The sequence below is a fragment of the Pristiophorus japonicus genome, chromosome 4 (assembly GCF_044704955.1).
Source record: "Pristiophorus japonicus isolate sPriJap1 chromosome 4, sPriJap1.hap1, whole genome shotgun sequence".
Classification (NCBI taxonomy): Eukaryota; Metazoa; Chordata; class Chondrichthyes; family Pristiophoridae; genus Pristiophorus; species Pristiophorus japonicus.
The window spans coordinates 72,416,563-72,435,693 of record NC_091980.1 but is presented as its reverse complement, the minus strand read 5'-3'; the positions used below and the strand labels follow the sequence as shown (position 1 = coordinate 72,435,693).

General features: G+C 46.5%; 1 protein-coding gene across 2 annotated transcripts in view; it reads left to right on the top strand.

The window, feature by feature from the left end:
• Positions 1–19,131, top strand: part of reep2 (receptor accessory protein 2) — a 231,472-nt gene that overhangs the window by 177,978 nt on the left and 34,363 nt on the right. For both annotated transcript variants that reach the window (XM_070877242.1, XM_070877241.1), the window contains exon 6: positions 17,660–17,807. In XM_070877242.1, the coding sequence (XP_070733343.1) occupies positions 17,660–17,807 (148 nt within the window). The remainder of the gene's footprint in view (positions 1–17,659; positions 17,808–19,131) is intronic.

The following is a 19,131-nucleotide window of genomic DNA, read 5'->3' as shown; positions in this document are numbered from 1 at the left end:
GATCATAGGTTTAGTCTTCAGGTGGTCTACACTCCCTTGTGGAACGCCACAGTTGGGGCTCTGGTTGTTGGACACTGACGTGAGTGTCTGTCACCTGTGGTGATTCCGGCCTGTCCGGGCTGACCTCAGGGACTGTGCATTCTTCTGATTGCTCTTGTTGCTCGTTCACTGGCGGTGTTGTGAGCTCCATCTCATGGTCTTCTTCAGGTTCCTCTGTGTCGGTGCTGAAACTTTTTTTTACTTGGTCCAGATGCTTATGGCATATCTGACCATTGTTGAATTTTACCACGATGACCCTATTCCCCTCTTTGTCAATTTCAATTACAGCCATTTGGGCCCCATGGCGTGATTGAGGATGAATAGAGGATCATTTATTTCTATACATCTCCGTCTCGAATTATGGTCATGGTACTCGTTTTGTGACTTGCGCTTGCCCTCAACTATGTCAGTCAGGACTGGGTGAATGAGGGACAACTGAGTTTTGAGTGTCCGTTTCATGAGTAGCTCTGTGGGCGGGACCCCCGTGAGCGAGTGCTCTATAGGCCAGCAGGAGGCGCGACAGGCGGTATTGTAGGGAGGGTCCTTGGATCCTGAGCAACCGTTGCTTAATGATTTGGACCGCACGTTCCGCCTGGCCATTGGAGGCCGGCTTGAACGGCGCAGTCCTGACGTGATTGATGTCATTACCCAACATAAACTCTTGGAATTCGTAGCTTGTGAAACATGGGCCATGATCACTAACCAGGATGTCCGGCAAACCATCAGTTGCAAATATTGCACGTAGGCTTTCCACGGTGGTGGATGACGTGCATGAATTCAGAATGATACACTCGATCCATTTCGAGTATGCATCTACCACAATAAGGAACATCTTACCCATGAACAGGCCCACGTAGTCAACATGAATGCGTGACCATGGACTGGTGGGCCAGGGCCACGGACTGAGCGGGGCCTCCCTGGGGGCATTGTCCAGCTGGGCACATGTCATGCACCTGCGAACACAGTGTTCAAGGTCTGAATCAATTCCAGGCCACCAAACGTGTGACTGGGCAATGGCCTTCATCTGCACAATGCCTGGGTGCTCGCTATGGAGTTCCCTGATGAATGCCTCCCTGCCCTTCTGGGGCATAACTACCCGGCTGCCCCATAGTAGGCAATCGGCTTGGATGGAGAGCTCATCCTTCCGTCTGTGGAACAGTCTCCTCAGGACATGTTCCGTGTGCGGACACCCAATCCCCAGTCAGGACACATTTCTTAATCAGGGCTAGGAGGGGATCTCTGTCCAGATTTTGATCTGGCAGGCTGTGATGGGGGAGCCTGCGCTGTCGAAGGCATCGACAGCCATAACCATCTCGGCGCTTTGCTCCGCTGCCCCCTTTTTACAGGGGTCGTACAGGGTCAACAACTTGTTTGAACAAAGTAAGTTTCGCGCCCGATTAACCGTTCCTGACAGTCTCCCCAAAACCAATCGCAACCCTTATGCAGGAGCACGTGTAGTGGCTCCAACAACGTGCTCAAGTTCGGCAGAAAGTTCCCGAAATAGTTCAACAGTCCCAGGAATGAACGCAACTCCGATGTGCTGCAGGGCCTAGGTGCTCGTCGAATCGCTTCTGTTTTGGATTTGGTGGGTCGAATCCCATCTGTAGCAACCCTCCTGCCCAGAAACTCAACCTCAGGAGCTAAGAACACACATTTAGACTTCTTGAGTCACAGGCCTACCCGGTCCAGTCGGCGTAGCACCACCTCCAGGTTGTGGAGGTGTTCCTCGGTGTCTCGACCCGTGATGAGGATGTCCTGGAATACGATTGTTCCAGGAATGGATTTAAGCAGGCTTTCCATGTTTGGTTGAAAAATTGCAGCCGCTGATCGAATGCCAAATGGGCACCTGTTATAAACGAATAGTCCCTTGTGCATGGTGATGGTGGTCAGTAGTTTAGGTTCGTCAACCAGCTCCTGGGTCATATAGGCTGAAGTGAGGTCCAACTTGGTGAACAGCTTGCCGCCTGCCAGCGTGGCAAAGAGGTCCTCCGTTCTTGATCTTGTAGGGACACCAGATTGAAGGTGGCCTTGTAGTCGCCACAGATCCGCTTTTAGGACGGGAACGATGGGGCTCGCCCAGTCGCTGAATTCAACAGGCGAGATGATGCCCTCTCTCAACAGCCGATCCAGTTCGCTCTCGATCTTTTCCCGCATCACATACGGCACCCCTCTGGCTTTGTGGTGCACTGGCCTGGTGTCCGGGGTGATGTGTATCACTACTTTAGTGCTTTTGAAAGTCCCGACGCCAGGTTGGAATAGTGAATCGAATTATTGTAGGACTTGTGAGCACGAACTTCGCTCCACAGATGACATTGCGTGAACATCCCCCCATTTCCAGTTCATCTCGGCTAACCAGCTTCTCCCCAACAGTGCGGGACCATTGCCCAGGACAATCCAGAGCGGCAGCCGATTCACTAATCCATTGTGTGTGACAGCCAACATCGCACTGTCTAGCACCGGAATGATTTCTTCAGTGTAAGTCCATAATTGTGTCTCAATACGTGGTAATTTGGGCTATTGGCTTTAAGTGGCCATAGCTTCTCAAATTGCTGAACTCCCATGAGTGACTGGCTGGCCCCAGTGTCCAGCTCCATGTGTACTGGGATACCGTTTAATAACACCCTCATCATCATTGGTGGTGTTCTGGTGTATGAACTGTGAATATTCGCCACATGGGCCCGCTGAATCGGCGTCCATCGACTTGCCCCAAAAGTCACCCTGCCTCAAAGAACCCTCTTCTGGTCCATCCGCCTCATATATTAGTCTGGTTGCAGGCTTCCTGCACATTCGAGCTAAATGGCCACTGAGATTGCAGTTCCTGCAGACAAACTGTTGAAATCTGCAAGATCTAGCTGGGTGTTTTCCCCCACACCTCCAGCATGAGTTAAAGTTTCCATTGTTGGGAACAAAGGGACTATGGCCAGGCATTCCGCGCTGCCTGTCCCTTTGACTGCTCTTAAGTACCCTATTAGTGGGTGTCAATGGCCCCATCCCGGGCCGCATTGTCCACTGTGATGGCGTGAATGCCCATTCAGCCTGCCATTGTCTCTGTTGCAGTCCTACTCTGGGCTCTATTGCTGCCTGGGGAATGTCGGACTGCCCCTGCCTGCCTGCGGGGCTCTGAGTCGCATTGATGATGTTGACTCCCTGATCCATTGCTGCGTTAGAGGCAGAATTGCGCGCATATATTATTTTCGTCTCTTCCTCCCCCGCCATGAATGTTTGAGCCATCAACGCCGCCGCTTCCAAGGTCAAATCCTTGGTCTCAATTAATTTGCGGAAAATTCCCGCATGACCAATGCCCTCGATAAAGAAGTCCCTTAGCATCTCCCCCCTGCAGGTGTCTGTGAACTTACAGAGGTTGGCCAAATGCCGGAGGTCCGCTACGAAGTCCAGTATGCTCTGTCCTTCACGACGTTGGTGAGTGTAGAATCTGTGTCGGGCCATATGTATGCTACTCACTGGTTTGAGGTGCTCCGCGATCAATTTGGTAAGTTCTTCAAAGGTTTTGTCCGCCGGCTTTTCGGGTGCCAGTAAGTTCTTCATGAGCGCGTAAGTCTTTGGTCCGCAGCTGGTCAAAAGATGAGCCCTTCGCTTGTCGGCCGCTGCGTCCCCCAGCCATTCTTTCGGTAACAAAGCTTTGCTGAAGCCTCTCGACAAAATCGTCCCAGTCTTCCCCAACACAGTACCGTTCCTCTGTGCTACCGGTGGCCATTCTCGTGGGTCATGAATTCCCGTTTTTCGTCGCCAATGTAAACATAGAAACATAGAAAATAGGTGCAGGAGTAGGCCATTCAGCCCTTCTAGCCTGCACCGCCATTCAATGAGTTCATGGCTGAACATGCAACTTCAGTACCCCATTCCTGCTTTCTCGCCATATCCCTTGATCCCCTAAAGTCCTTACTCTACAGCATGAAACCACACGAGGCACATTCTGAGCACAAGGTCACTCTGTGATCTGCTCTCTTTATTTACAGGACTCGAAAGACAATGACACTGCGAGGGACCTCCCTTTTTATACCTGTGTGACCAGGTAAGGAGTGTCTCCCACAAGTTCAGCCCTTGTGGTCAAGGTGTGCATCAAGGTTGAATGTATACAGTAATACAGTGGTGTTACATTGTGGTTACATACATGACACTCTTCGTCACACAAAGAGTGACCAATAATGAGACAATCATAAACAGCAGCAAATGTACAGTACCCATGCAGCCCCAGAATCTTTAGTGTGCCGCTATAGACATCTTGAAGTAACTCTTCAGATGCCTGAATGGATCCAGGGCCACGTATCAATGCATCATCATCATAGACAGTCCCTCAAAATTGAGGAAGACTTGCTTCCACTCTAAAAGTGAGTTCTCAGGAGACTGAACAGTCCAATACGGGAATTACAGACTCTGTCACAGGTGGGACAGTAGTTGGAGGAAAGGGTGGGTGGGGAGTCTGGTTTGCCGCACGCTCCTTTCGCTGCCTACACTTGTTTTCTGCATGCTCTCGGCGACAAGGCTCGAGGTGCTCAGCGCCCTCCCGAATGCTCTTCCTCCACTTAAGGTGGTCTTTGGCCAGGGACTCCCAAGTGTTGGTGGGAATGTTGCACCTTATCAAGGAGGCTTTGAAGGTGTCCTTGAAACGTTTCCTCTGCCCACCTGGGGCTCGGCTTTCATGTAGAAGTTCCGAATAGAGCGCTTGCTTTGGGAGTCTTGTGTCGGGCATGCGAACAATGTGACCCATCCAACAGAGCTGGTCGAGTGTGGTCAGTGCTTCGATGCTGGGGATGTTGACCTGATCAAGAGCACTGACCCACCCCGCCAATGTTATCACAGTCTGTTGCATGTTTCATGGCTTTGCTATCTGGACAGGCACACAACTCTCTTCATCAGCCAGAAAGTAACCTTTCTGAACAACCATTGCAGGCAGCAATAACTAAGACCAACTCTCATGTGGCAGTCCTTCAACTACGTGCCACGTCAGTCCAACGCACTCAACAGTCCTTTCTGCACATATGCATAGTGCATGGTCAAAATACCTTCAACAACATTGGCCTCTACACTAACTCTGCTGATATGGATGCCAGTCTTTTCATTTATTAATCCCTTATTATACACCCTTAGAAAAAAACTCTCTTGAAACAATTGAAATAAAGTGCAATCATTTTAATAACCTAAAAGTAATGAAATTATGTGGCTAATTATTGGCTTTTCTCCTTGTTGATGTTGAATGCTTTGTTTGCTTTACATCCTAATCTTCTGATCTTACTGTTCCCCCAGTGGCAGAGGTAAGTGAGGTGTTTGGCAGTTGAATGTCAGTGAGATGTTCTTGACATTGAGTTGCTCCTCAACTTCCTTGTGTTGGGTCAGGAGAGCTGTTGTAGCTAAAGTGACTTGCTGATTCTGCCCATTTCCTCGCACAACCCTTGACATTTCAGTGGGCCATGATGAATGGACTGGATGTGGCTTCACCCAGAATGTCCTCCGCCTTATCTGTGTCTCTTCCATACGTGCTCTGCCTGCTGGACATGTCCTCATCATGTTCACTGATCTGTGTGGAGTTAGACGTCAGCCAGCTATGAAGGTAGTTGAGCTCTGTGTAATGGCTCTCTTCATCTAATCCCCAAGGATGTTGAAGCTTGACAAAAGAGCAAGAATTCACAAGAGATACTCTGCTTGATTTTAAGGCCTCTAGCACTTGTGTTTTTCTGCAAATGGCCCCTTGAGTTGCCATCTACTCTTTGCTGGACTGCATTTCTGTTAAGCAATTATGTGTCACTGTACAGATGCAGGTATTAGAGTCCTCCACAGTCTCTACCACTTAGCAAAATGCTTGGCATACAGTTTAATTAGATTTTTAAAAACATTGATGTATTCTTTGAAATGTAGGTTCCTGCTCCTCCATTGTGCCTGTCATTTGTTCCTGCTCCTCTTCACTTGTGCTCTGTCAATCACCCAGTTTACCCTCCTCAGACTGACTGTTTAAATCCCCCTGGATAGATATTCAAGTGTTGATGCTTGATAAAGAAGAAATTATAGAGTGATGCAGGGTGCTGTGAGGTGCTAACTTCTTGGGTGCCATTGAAACCAGTGGCTGGTTATTAAGGTTCACTGCGTATACAGTGTAGTGGTTATGTTACTGGATTATGACTTGACTACTCCAACTCACTCTTGGCCGGCTTTCCACATTCCACACTGTATAACTTAAAGTCATCCAAAACTCAGCAGCCTGTGTACTAACCCGCACCAAGTCAAGATCACCCATCACCCCTGTGTTTTCTGACCTACATTTGCTCCCAGTTAAACAATGCCTCAATTTCAAAATTCTCATCCTTGTTTACAAATCACTCCATGGACTTGCCCCTCCCTATCTCTGTAATCTTTTTCAGCCTCACAATTCCACAAGATGTCTGCGCTTCTCAAATTCTGGCTTCTTGAACATCCCTCATTATAACTGCTCAACCATCGGTGGAAGTGCCTTCAGCTGCCTGGGCCCTAAGCTCTGGAATTTCCTCCCTAAACCCCTCTACGCCTCTCTCCCTCTCTTTCCTCCTTAAAGACACTTGTTAAAACCTACTGCTTTAATTTCTTCTATGGCTCGGTGTCAAATTTATCTGTTTGTCTGTAACACTGTTGTGAAGCGCCTTGGGATGTTTTACTACATTAAAGGTGCTATATAAATAAAAGTTGTTATTATTTTGGATTAGCAACCCAGATGTTATCAATTCAGATCTCACCACGGCAAGTTGTGAAATTGAATTCAATCGTCTGTGAGCTGGCACCAGATGAAATGACCATAAAAGTAGCTAGATTGTTGTGAAAACCCACCTAGTTCATTGTATGGAGGGAATCTGACTTTACTACCTGGTCTGGCCTACACATGACTCAGGTTCCACTTTTAATGCTCTATGCAGTGGCCTAACAAGCCACACAGTTACATAACAATCACTATAGAATAGAATCATAAGAGAAATAGCAAATGGACCTATCGACAACAACCCAGAACAAGATTTGGACAATCACAGCCCACCTGGCCCTACACAGTCCTCTTCACTAACATATGGGAAATGATGCCCAAATTGGAAGAGCTGTCCTACAGATTAGTCAAGAAACAGCCTGGTCCAGTCATACTCACAGACTATCAGCCAACATCCCATTCTCCTTCATCACCATTCATGGGTATGTCCTATTTCACTGGAGGATGCTCTGAGTGGGGTGGGCTTCAATCTCCACCACCGAATGGCTCAGTAGAACCACCACTGACCAAGCCGGACAAATTTTAAAGGACATAGTTGCCAAAATGGGCCTGTGTCAGGTGCTGAGGGAACCAACATGAGGGAGCAACTTACTTGACCTTGTCCTCACCAGCCTACTTGTCGAAGACACATCTGTCTTCAATAACATTGATAGGAGATACCACTACACAATATTTGTGAACACAAAGTCTTAACTTCACCATGATGTGGTGTGGCATTAGAACAGTGCTAAATGGGATAGACAAAGGTTAGATCTAGGAGCCTGTGTCTGAGGGCATCTCTGATGCACTGTGGGCCAACATCATAAGTAGCAGCAGAATTGTATACCACCACAATCTGTAACTCATGGCCTGACACATCCCTCAATCCTCCATTACCTGGTTCAATGGGAAGTGTAGAAGGGCGTTCCTGGAGCAGCATCAGGCATACTTACAATGAGGCACCTACCTAGGTAAGCTACAACGTAGGATTACCTGCATGCTAAACACAAAAAACAGCAGGCTATAGACAGAACTAAATGGTCCTACAACCAATGAATCAAATCAAAGCTCTACCACATCCAGTTAGAAATGGTAGTGGACCATTCGGCAACTAATGGGAGGAGAAAACACCATGACCATCCCCATCCTCTACATCAGAGCCTCGCACGAAAGCGCAAGAAATAAGGCTGAAATTTTTGCAAGTGTCTTTAATCCAAGTTGTCAAGAGGATGTTTCTACTAAGTCTTCTCCTGAGGTCCCCATTAGCATAAATGCCAGTTTCCAACCAATTTGGTTCACTCCTTGTGACATTACAAAGTGGCTTGAGTACACTGAGCATGCAAAGAACATCCTGAAGATCTAAATACCAGAACCAGAAAATCTCTAGCCAAGTTTTCTAATGCAGCTACGATATTAGCATCTATCATCTAATATAAAAAGTTTCCCCCCAAGTATTTCCTATCCACAAAAAGCGCGCACATTTAACAAGAAAATGCCCAAGCATGTCCCATTGCTAAGTCTCCAACATCAATATCTTGGGGAGTCACCATTTGCCAGCTTAATTGAACCATCTCAATACCTCAAACCCCTTTACCACGTACAAGTCTCAAATCCGGAGTATGGTGGAATCAATCCAATCATCTGAATGGGTGCAGCTGCAATAATGCTCAAGGAACTTGACACACCATCCCGGACAGAATAAGCCACTTTATCAGTTCTCTTGTCTCCGCTATGAATATTCACCACTATCACACTATAGCAGCATTTATTCTTGTCTACAGGATGCACTGTAACAACTCACCAAGTGTATTTAGTAAGTACCTCCCAGCCTAACATCTACCACCAAAAAGGACAAGAGCAACAAGATCATGAGAACATCATTACCTCCAAGTTCCCCTGCAGGTCAATCACCATCCTGACTCGTATATGTATCGGTGTACCTTCAATGTCACCAGTGTCACAATCCTGGAACTTCCTACATCACAACATTGTGCGAGCACCTCTGCACAAGAAATGCAGCAGTTTCATAGGCAGTACCCTCGGAATCGAGGAAGACTTGCTTCGACTCTTAAAAATGAGTTCTTAGATGGCTGAACAATCCAATACGAGAACCACAGTGCCTGTCACAGGTGGGCCATATAGTCGTTGGGGAAAAGGAAAGGTGGGACTGGTTTGCCGCACGCTCTTTCTGCTGCCTGCGCTTGATTTCTGCATGCTCTCGGCAATGAGACTTGAGGTGCTCAGCACCCTCCCGGATGCACTTCCTCCACTTAGGGCGATCTTTGGCTAGGGACTCCCAGGTGTCAATGGGGATGTTACACTTTTTCAGGGAGGCTTTCATGGTATCCCTGTAACGTTTCCTCTGCCCACCTTTGGCTCGTTTGCCGTGAAGGAGCTCTGAGTAGAGCACTTGCTTTGGGAGTCTCGTGTCTGGCATGCGAACGATGTGGCCTACCCAGCGGAACTGATCAAGTGTAGTCAGTGCTTCAATGCTGGGATGTTGGCCTGGTCGAGGATGCTAATGTTGGTGCGTCTGTCCTCTCGGGATTTGTAGGATCTTGCGGAGGCATCATTGTTGGTATTTCTCCAGCGACTTGAAATGTCTACTGTACATAGTCCATGTCTCTGAGCCATACAGGAAGGCAGGTATTACTACAGCCCTGTAGACCATGAGCTTGATGGCAGTTTTGAGGGCCTGGTCTTCAAACACTCTTTTTCTCAGGCGGCCCAAGGTTGCACTGACACACTGGAGGCGGTGTTGAATCTCGTCGTCAATGTCTTCTTGTTGATAAGAGGCTCCCGAGATAGTCCACGTTGCCCAGGGCCACGCCATGGATCTTGATGACTGGAGGGCAGTGCTGTGCGGCGAGGTCATGCTAGTGGAGGACCTTTGTCTTATGGATGTTTCACGTAAGGCCCATGCTTTCATACGCCTCAGTAAATACGTCGACTATGTCCTGGAGTTCAACCTCTGTATGTGCGCAGATGCAGGCGTCGTCCGCATACTGTAGCTCGACGACAGAGGTTGGGGTGGTCTTGGGCCTGGAGACGGCGAAGGTTGAACAGGTTCCCACTGATTCTGTAGTTTAGTTCCACTCCAGCAGGGAGCTTATTGACTGTGAGGTGGAGCATGGCAGCGAGGAAGATTGAGAAGAGGGTTGGGGTGATGACGCAGCCCTGTTTGACCCCAGTCCGGACCTGGATTGGGTCTGTAATAGATCCATTGGTAAGGACCATGGCCTGCATATCATCGTGGAGCAGGCGGAGGATGGTGACGAACTTATGGGGGCATCTGAAACGGAGTAGGACGCTCCATAGACCCTCGCGGTTGACAGTGTCAAAGGCCTTTGTAAGGTCGAAGAAGGCCATGTATAAGGGCTGGTGCTGTTCCCTGCATTTTTCCCGCAGCTGTCGCGCTGCAAAAATCATGTCCGTTATGCCCTATAGGGGACGAAATCTGCACTGTGACTCCGGGAGGAGCTCCTTAGCCATAGTGCACCTCTGCACAAGGAATGCAGCGGCTTAAGGTGACGCCCAAACACCATATTCATAGAAACATAGAAAATAGAAGCAGTAGTAGGCCATTCGGCCCTTCGAGTCTGCTTCACCATTCAATATGATCATGGCTGATCCTCTATTTCAATACCATATTCCCTCTTTTTTCCCATACCGCTTGATGCCTTTTGTTTCTAGGAATCTATCTATCCCCCACTTAAATATATTCAGTGACGGCCTCCACAGCCTTCTGTGGTAGAGAATTCCACAGGTTCACCACCCTCTGAGTGAAAAAATGTCTCCTCCTATCGGTCCTAAATTTCCTACCCCATATCCTGAGACTGTGACCCCTTGTTCTAGACTTCCCAGCCAGGGGAAACATCCTCCCCACATCCAGTCTATCCAACCCAGACAGAATTTTATATGTTTCAATGGGATCCCCTCTCATTCTTCTAAACTCTATTGAATACAGGTCGAGTCAATCCAATCTTTTCTCATACGACAGTTCTATCATCCCAGGAATCAGTCTGATAAACCTTTGCTGCACTCCCTCTATGGCAAATATATCCTTTCTTAGATAAGGAGACCAAAACTGCACACAATACTCCAGGTGCGGTCTCACCAAGGCCCTGTATAACTGTAGTAAGACATCCTTGCTCCTGTACTCAAATCCTCTTGCAATGAAGGCCCACATACCATTTGCCTTCCTAACTGCTTGCTGTACCTGCATGTTTGCTTTCAATGACTGGTGTACAAGGACACCCAAGTCCCTCTGTACATCGACACTTCCCAAGCCATCACCATTTAAATAATACTTTGTCCTTCTGATTTTCCTACCAAAGTGGATAACTTCACATTTATCCACATTATACTGTATCTGCCATGTGTTTGCCCACTCACTCAACCTATCTAAATCGCCTTGTAGCGTCTTTGCATTCACCTCACAACTCACAATCGTCAGCAAACTTGGAAATATTACATTTGGTTCCCTCATCCAAATCATTAATATATATTGTGAATAGCTGGGGCCCAAGAACTGATCCCCGTGGTACCTCACTAGTCACTGCCCGCTACCCCGAAAAAGACCCATTTATTCCTACTCTCTGTTTCCTGTCAGTTAACCAATTTTCAATCCATGCCAATACATTACCCCCAATCCTATGTGCTTTAATTTTGCACACTAACCTCTTATGTGAGACTTTATCAAAGGCCTTCTGAAAATCCAAATAGCCTACATCCATTGGTTCTCCCTCATCTATTCTATCAGTTACATCCTCAAAAAACTCCAGTAGGTTTGTCAAACATGATTTTCCATTCATAAATCCATGTTGGATTTGTTTAATCTCGTTCATGTTATCTAAGTGTGCCGTTATTACATCTTTTATAACAAACTCTAACATTTTCCCTACTACTGATGTTAGGCTAACCGGTCTGTAGTTCCCTATTTTTTCTCTCCCTCCTTTTTTAAATAGTGGGATTACATTTGCCACCCTCCAATCTGCAGGAACTGTTCCATAATCTATAGAATTTTGGAAGATGATAACCGGTGCATCTACTATTTCAATGGCTACCTCTTTTAGTACTCTGGGATACAGATCATCGGGCCCTGTGGATTTATTGGCCTTCAGTCCCGTTAGTTTCTCCAGCACTATTTTCTTACTAATAATCATTTCCTTTAATTCCTCTTGTTCACTAGACCCTTGGTTCCCTAGCATTTCTGGGACGTTATTTGTATCCTCTTCCATGAAGACAAAACCAAAGTATTTATTTAATTGTTCTGCCATTTCCTTGTTCCCCATTACAAATTCTCCCGCTTCTGTCTGTAAAGGACCTACATTTGTCTTCACTAATCTTTTTCTTTTTACGTTCTTGTAGAAACTTTTGCAGTCAGTTTTTATGCTCCTTGCAAGTTTACTCTCATACTCTATTTTTCCCCTCTTAATCAATCTCTTGGTTCTTTTTTGCTGAATTCTAAACTGCTCCCAATACTCAGGCTTGCTACTTTTTCTGGCAACTTTGTATAACTCCTCTTTGGATCTAATATTATCCTTAATTTCTTTTGTTAGCCATGGTTGGGCCATTTTTCCTTTTGTGTTTTTAGGCCAGAAAAGAATGGATAACTGTTGCAATTCATGCATTCGTTCCTTAAATATTAATCACATTGCCTATCCACCGTCATGCCTTTTAATGAATCTTCTCAATCTATCATAGCCAATTCATTCCTCATACCTTTGTAGTTTCCTTTGTTTAGATTTAGGACCCTAGTTTCAGATTGGACTACTTCACTTTCCATCTTAGTAAAGAATTCAATCATGTTCTGGTCACTCTTCCCTTAAGGACCCCGCACAACAAGACTGTTAATTAACCCCTTCTCATTACACAATACCCAATCTAGGATAGCCTGTTCCCTAGTAGGCTCCTCAACATATTGGTCTAAAAAATCATCTCATACACACTCCAGGAATTCATCTGCCACAATATTATTACTAATTTGGTTTGACGAATCTATATGTAGATTAAAGTCACCTACGATTACTGTAGTACCCTTGTTGCATGCATCTCTAATTTCCTGTTTGATGCCATCCCCTACACTACCACTACTGTTTGGAGGCCTATGGACAACTCCCACCAATGTTTTCTGCCCCTTGGTGCTCCTTAGCTCCACCCAGACTGATTTTACATCTTGGTTTTCTGAGCCAATATCCTTTCTCACTATTGCTCTGATTTCATCCTTTACTAACAATGCCACACCACCACCTCTTCCTTTTTGCCTGTCCTTCCTAAATATTGAATATCCTTGGATATTCAGTTCCCAACCCTGGTCACCCTGCAACTATGTCTCCGTAATTGCAACTATATCATATCCGTTTGCATCTATTTGCGCTGTTAATTCGTCTACCTTATTACAGATGCTTCGTGCATTCAGATACAATGCTTTTAAATTTGTCTTTTTAACATTATTAGACATCTTAACATTATTTTGCACTATAGCCCTATTTGTTCTTACCTGGACCCTATTTGTTAGTGCACTCTTTTGTTTGTTTGTGCTGTTCCTTCCTGATAAATCTGGTTATCCTTACCACAATCACTTTCCTGCATTGTTTCCTTTTCTTTGCTCTTTAGCATTCTAGATTTCTCTCCACTGCGACCGTCCTCCCTCCCCCCGCCCCCCAACCCCAGTCTGTCTGCACATTGTCCTCAAGGGTTGCAAGAACCTCAAATCTATTGGACAAGTGCAGGACTGAGGCTCCTGCAATACTACCTCCTGGATCCCCTTACCTGCTTCACTCGCAGTCACACCCTCCTGTCCCTGACCACGTGTCAATTCTAAAGTATTTAATCTAGAGGGTGTGGCTGCCTTCTGGAGCAAAAGGTCCAGGTAACTTTCTCCTTCCCTGATGTCTCGCAATGTCTGCAGCTCGGACTCCAGTTCCTCAACTCGGAGCCGAAGTTCATCGAGCCGCAGACACTTACCGCAGATGTAGTCGCCCTGGACCAAAACGTCCAGAAGCTCCCACATATTGCAGCAGCAACACATCTCCTGTTTTCCCATTATATTATTTAATTAATTAGTTTAGCGTTAATCAAGTAATTACCCTATATAGTTTATTGAATTAGTTGAAGAAATAAAGGTTAGTTTTTAGTATTTAGTAATATGCTATATGTTAATTTTTTTTTAAACTTAGCCCACAATCACTACCAATCACTTACCTGCCTTATCACACAGCAGAGTTCTCCTCACCCGGAGCTGTGCGATCTCCTGGGAGAAGCAAAACTAGGACAACTAGGGATGGTCAATAAATGCAGCCTTCCCAATGTCACCTTCATCCTAAGAATAAATAATAAAGTTGGCTACAAGACATCCCTTCTAACAGTGATTACACCACTAATAACGTGTCACAGTATTGTGCTGGAATGTATGCGTGTGAGGAAGTAAATGATTCAGAGAATAAGGGAAGGAAAAATCGGAACAGGATAGTACTAGCTAGCTTTGAGCCTCGTGCAAGCTACGAGCTTAACACACATCCACTTCATCAGTATTCTCGAGCTGTTGGGCATTGACGATGGCCTGTTCAAACGGACTCAAAGAACTAAATTTAAGGTTTGCTCCTGTTGTCCTATGTTTGGAAGTTTCAAGAGAGATCCAAGTGTCCACCCAGTATCCCAGCTTGCATGTGAGTAAATGAATATGCATCATTCAGGTAGAAGAAAGGTTGGTTTGTGGGCTCGCATTTCCAAATGGTAATGTGACAACAGTTCCAATTTGAAGTGGCAGTAATAAATTGCAGTATGGGCACATACATGAAGCTTGGAAAGAGCTGATTTGTGAAACCTTAACATGTCGCCTCAGTTATGGTGTGACAGGACGAGTGGAAACTCTTGGTGATTTGCATCATTTGCCCATCTATTTAGTATGGTGAAATAGCAGTTGGCCTTATCTTTGCAGATGTCCTTAGCCTGTTAAATTGCTTCCTTATCTCCGGCAACATTGTTTAGCTGTTGGACATTGTGTGCTCTGTCCACCAACCTGTTGTCAGACTGCACAGAGTTCCTATTGATTGGGTGACCTACAGATCTCCTTTTACTGCACTTCCTGCACAAGCAGCAAAGGAACATCAGAAGATGGAGATGCTTTGCACCCTTGACAGAACAGTTCATTTGATCAACATCCCTGCCACTGCCACTCACAGGTTTGCGGCAAACAAGAATAAAGGAAGCACTTTAAGTAGCAGCTGCAACTGCAAGCTCTTTCCTGCCGAATTATGCAGCTTGTACTAATGAATACTGTTTAGCAAGCTGACTCTGGCAGTCGAATCTGGGCCAGGAGCGTACGAGGCATAATATGAGCGCTCTCCTCAAATCCACTGAGGTCAGCCCAGCATGACTTCAGCAAGGATAAAGCTAACTGCTCTCCCATCATTTCCGCATGTGGACCAGAAAATCGGCCCGATACACACAAGCCTACATACAGTAGTGGGGTAGAAGTGACATTTTGATAAATATTTGTCCAATAGTGGAGAAAGGTGACCTTGTAGTTGATTCCCATCTAACAGTAGGGCCATGCAACCTTGTGGTGGGTATCTGAGGATTCCTAGCATTCTAGTGAGAAGTGGGTTATGAAGTTTCCCTCCAACCCCTATCGCCCCTCAACCCCTACCACTCCCCCCATCCCCCACCCGTGATTGTGTATCGCTTTGATCTGTGGTGTGTAATTCAGAAATTGCCAGTTATTCTGATGCTCTCTTGCATAAACTTATCTTTTTCTTTGTATGGTAGTAGCAAAGCAAATCAAATGCCAATACCTAAGTCAGATATCCAAGCTAAAGCTTCCTGTGTAACAGTGTGGATATCTTGTAGGCTGCCTGTGAATTTCCTCTGAGGGCAGTGCTCAATGATGTGCTCCAGGGTCTGATTAGGAGCTACACATTTGCATGATGGAGATGCTTTAATCTTCCATCTTTGGAGTAGGTGGCAGTATCTACCATGACTGGTTCTAAGGCGGTTGATGGTTGTCCACTGTTTGTGAGGAAGTTTTGACCCTTCAGCTTGTACTGTGGGGTCCTCTATAAGAAATCCATTCCGTATGTCACAGTTCTTCCAAGATTTCAGCATCGGTCATCAAGGCATAGTAGGAAACTTTTTTTATACTCTCACCTCTGCTCAGTGGTAGAGGTAAATCTGCCTTTAATTTTGATTTCCACACAACATTATTTAAATTAAGACTCGTCTTTTGAATTCAAGAGAGCCAGGATGACACTGACAAGGAGACTAACTTCCAGTTGCCATCCAATCAGCTGCCTCTGCCAGTTCCCTCCCTTCCCCTAGCCCACCGGATCAGACTTACTCTGAGTACCCTCCCTGCCCTTGCTCTAAACTCGCATCTCTCTCCAGTTTCTCTCCGATCTCCCCACACTCATCTTGTCCATGAAACCCACTTCCTGCTCCCTTGACCCTATTCCCACTAAACGGCTGACCACCCAACTTCCTTTTCTGGCTCCCATGTTAGCTGACATTGTTAACGGTTCTCTCTTCTCAGGTACTGTGCCTCTCCTTCAAATCTGCCATCATCACACCTCTCCTCAAAAAAACAACCCTTGATCCCATTTTACTTGCAAGTTACCACCCCATCTCCAACCTCCCTTTCCTCTCCAAAGTCCTTGAACGTGTTGTCGTCTCCCAAATCCATGTCCATCTTTCCCGTAACTTCATGTTTGAATCCCTTCAATCTTATTTCCGCCCCTGCTACAGTACCAAAATGGCTCTCACCACAGTCACAAATTACATCCTTTGTGACTGTGACAAAGGTAAACTATCCCTCCTCGCCCTTCTCGACCTGTGACCCAGTTGACCACTCCAACCTCCTCCAACGCCTCTCCATCACAGTCCGGCTGGATGGGACAGCACTCGCCTGGTTCCATTCTTATCTATCTAATCGTAGCCAGGAAAGCAGCTTCAATGGCTTCTCTTCCCACTCCCACTTTGTTACCTCTGGTGTCCTCCAAGGATCTATTCTTGCACCTCCCCTCCCCACTTCTCATCTATATGCTGCCCCTTGGCAACATCATGGCATCATTTTCCACATGTACGCTGATGAAACCCAGCTCTACCTCACTACCACTTCTCTCGACCCCTCCACGGTCTCTAAATTGTCTGACTGCTTGTCCGACATCCAGTACTGGATGAGCAGAAATGTTCTCCACTTAAATATTGGGAAGACCGAAGCCATTGTCTTTGGTCCCCACCACAAACTGCGTTCCCTAGCCACCGACTCCATCCCCCTCCCTAGCATCTGTCTGAGGCTGATCCACAACGCGACAGCCCATGTCCTAACTTGCACCAAGTCCTGTTCACCCATCACCCATGTGCTCGCTGACCTACATTGGTTCCCGGTTAAGCAACACCTCAATTTCAAAATTCTCATCCTGGTTTACATGACCTTGCCCCTCCCAATCTCTGTAACCTCCTTCAGCCTCATTGCCACCCCCCCCCCCCAAGACGTCTGCACTCCTCAAATTCTGTCCTCTTGATCTGCATCCCTGATTATAACTGCGCAACCATTGGTGGCCTTGCCCGCATCTTCCTAGGCCCCAAGCTCTGGAACTCCCTCCCTAAACCTCTCCGCCTCTCTACCTCTCTTTCCTCCTTTAAGACTCTCCTTAAAACCTAACTCTTTGACAAAGCTTTCGGTCATCTGCCGTAATTTCTTCTTATAAGGCTTGGTGTCAAATTTATTTGTTTTGTCTTATAACATCCCCTTGAAGCGCCTTGGGATGTTCTACTATGTTAAAGGCGCTATATAAATACAAGTTGTTGTTGTGTCCTCATTAGCTTTAATGGTTAATTGTGATGCTGCTGTCAGATTTCATCCTGCTGATAACATCACCCATCTGCTTTGTTGCACAGGGCCAAGGAGTGCTCTCAGACAAGCTACGGAGTTTCAGCATGCAGGATCTGACGTTGCTGAGGGATGAAGACACAATCCACCTGCGCAGTACTGCCCCCCACATGAGAACTTCCACAAGCAACATTCCAGAAACGATAAATGATCCTGGTACGTTTCTAAAAAATCACTTATTCAGGATAAATTATTCCTGTGGTCACTGAATAAAGGCAAACAACACCAACAAGTATAAACACACATTCTGTTCTCCTGCTCACTCACAAGGTGTGCTGATAAATGATGGCACAATGATGCATTCAGGAGTTTTTGTGGGCATCACATTCATCATTATAGGGCTGAAAATTGCGGCCTCACTGGGTGCACACCCGAAGAAGCCTCACAAATGCCGGTTCTCAGCGCGCAATGCGCATGCACCAAGAACCGACTTTTGCGACAGATCGCACGCCTCCCTGCAGGAAGGACATCCACGGGCACAGATTGGGCTATTTGCCCAACTCTTGCCCAGCGAATGTCCTTCAAACTCTTACACCTAGTAAAAGCAGGCGTGTAACCTACTTTTACCAGCATAAGAGTTTTAAAACACATCAAAATTAAATGTAATTACTCATTTTTATATTAAGAACCCTGTCCATTAAGGCAAGTTTATTTTTAACCCTATTAAAACACATTAAAAAAAATTCTAAAATTTAAATTTCAATAAATTTTAAATAGGTACTTTAAAATTTTTTTATTGTGTTGTGTTTCTTGTTTTAAAGGGTTATTCTCATTGATAGTAATGGGAGCTCGTAAAAACAGAGTTCCCATTACAGGTGCAGCGTCCCGAATCCGGAACCTGTTCCGGATTTCGCGTTTTTCCAGACGTCACGAATCCAGAAACACCCGAGCCCAGGTTCGGGTATTTCTGGATTTTGGAACGTCAGAAGGGGTGGGGGGGAAGGGGGGTCCCCGCCGAGGAGGTTGCCGTGGAGCCGGCCCCGCCAAGGATGTTGACGGGCGGGCCGCCAGGGCCCATCGGGAAGTGTTTGCATCGGGCGGGGCCCCGCTGAGGTGGTGTTTGGGCAGACCAGCCCCGTCAAGAATGTCGTCGTCGTTCGGCCGGGCCAGCGAGGCGAAGCCCGAGGTCGGGCGGCAAGGCGAGGCCCCGAGGTCGGCAGGTTCGCCCGGTCCAGATTCCGGAACATTTTACGGATTCCGAACGACCCTGCCACGAATCGTCCCGGAGTCCGGATTCCGGAAGTCCGGATTTTGGGCGCTGCACCTGTATTATCAATGAGAATACTAGATAGTGATTGATGGTCCCGGCCCACGTGATTCCAGGGTATCTGGAGGATATGTTCCCGTACGCTGCAAAGCGAATGAAAGCCTACGTTCCTCCGGGACCACCAGGTATTTTCGAAGATTTTTTTCAAGTCGGAGGCGTTCATCCAAAGGAAGCCTCCGACTGCAATTTTCCCCCCCCGTTATTTCATAAAAT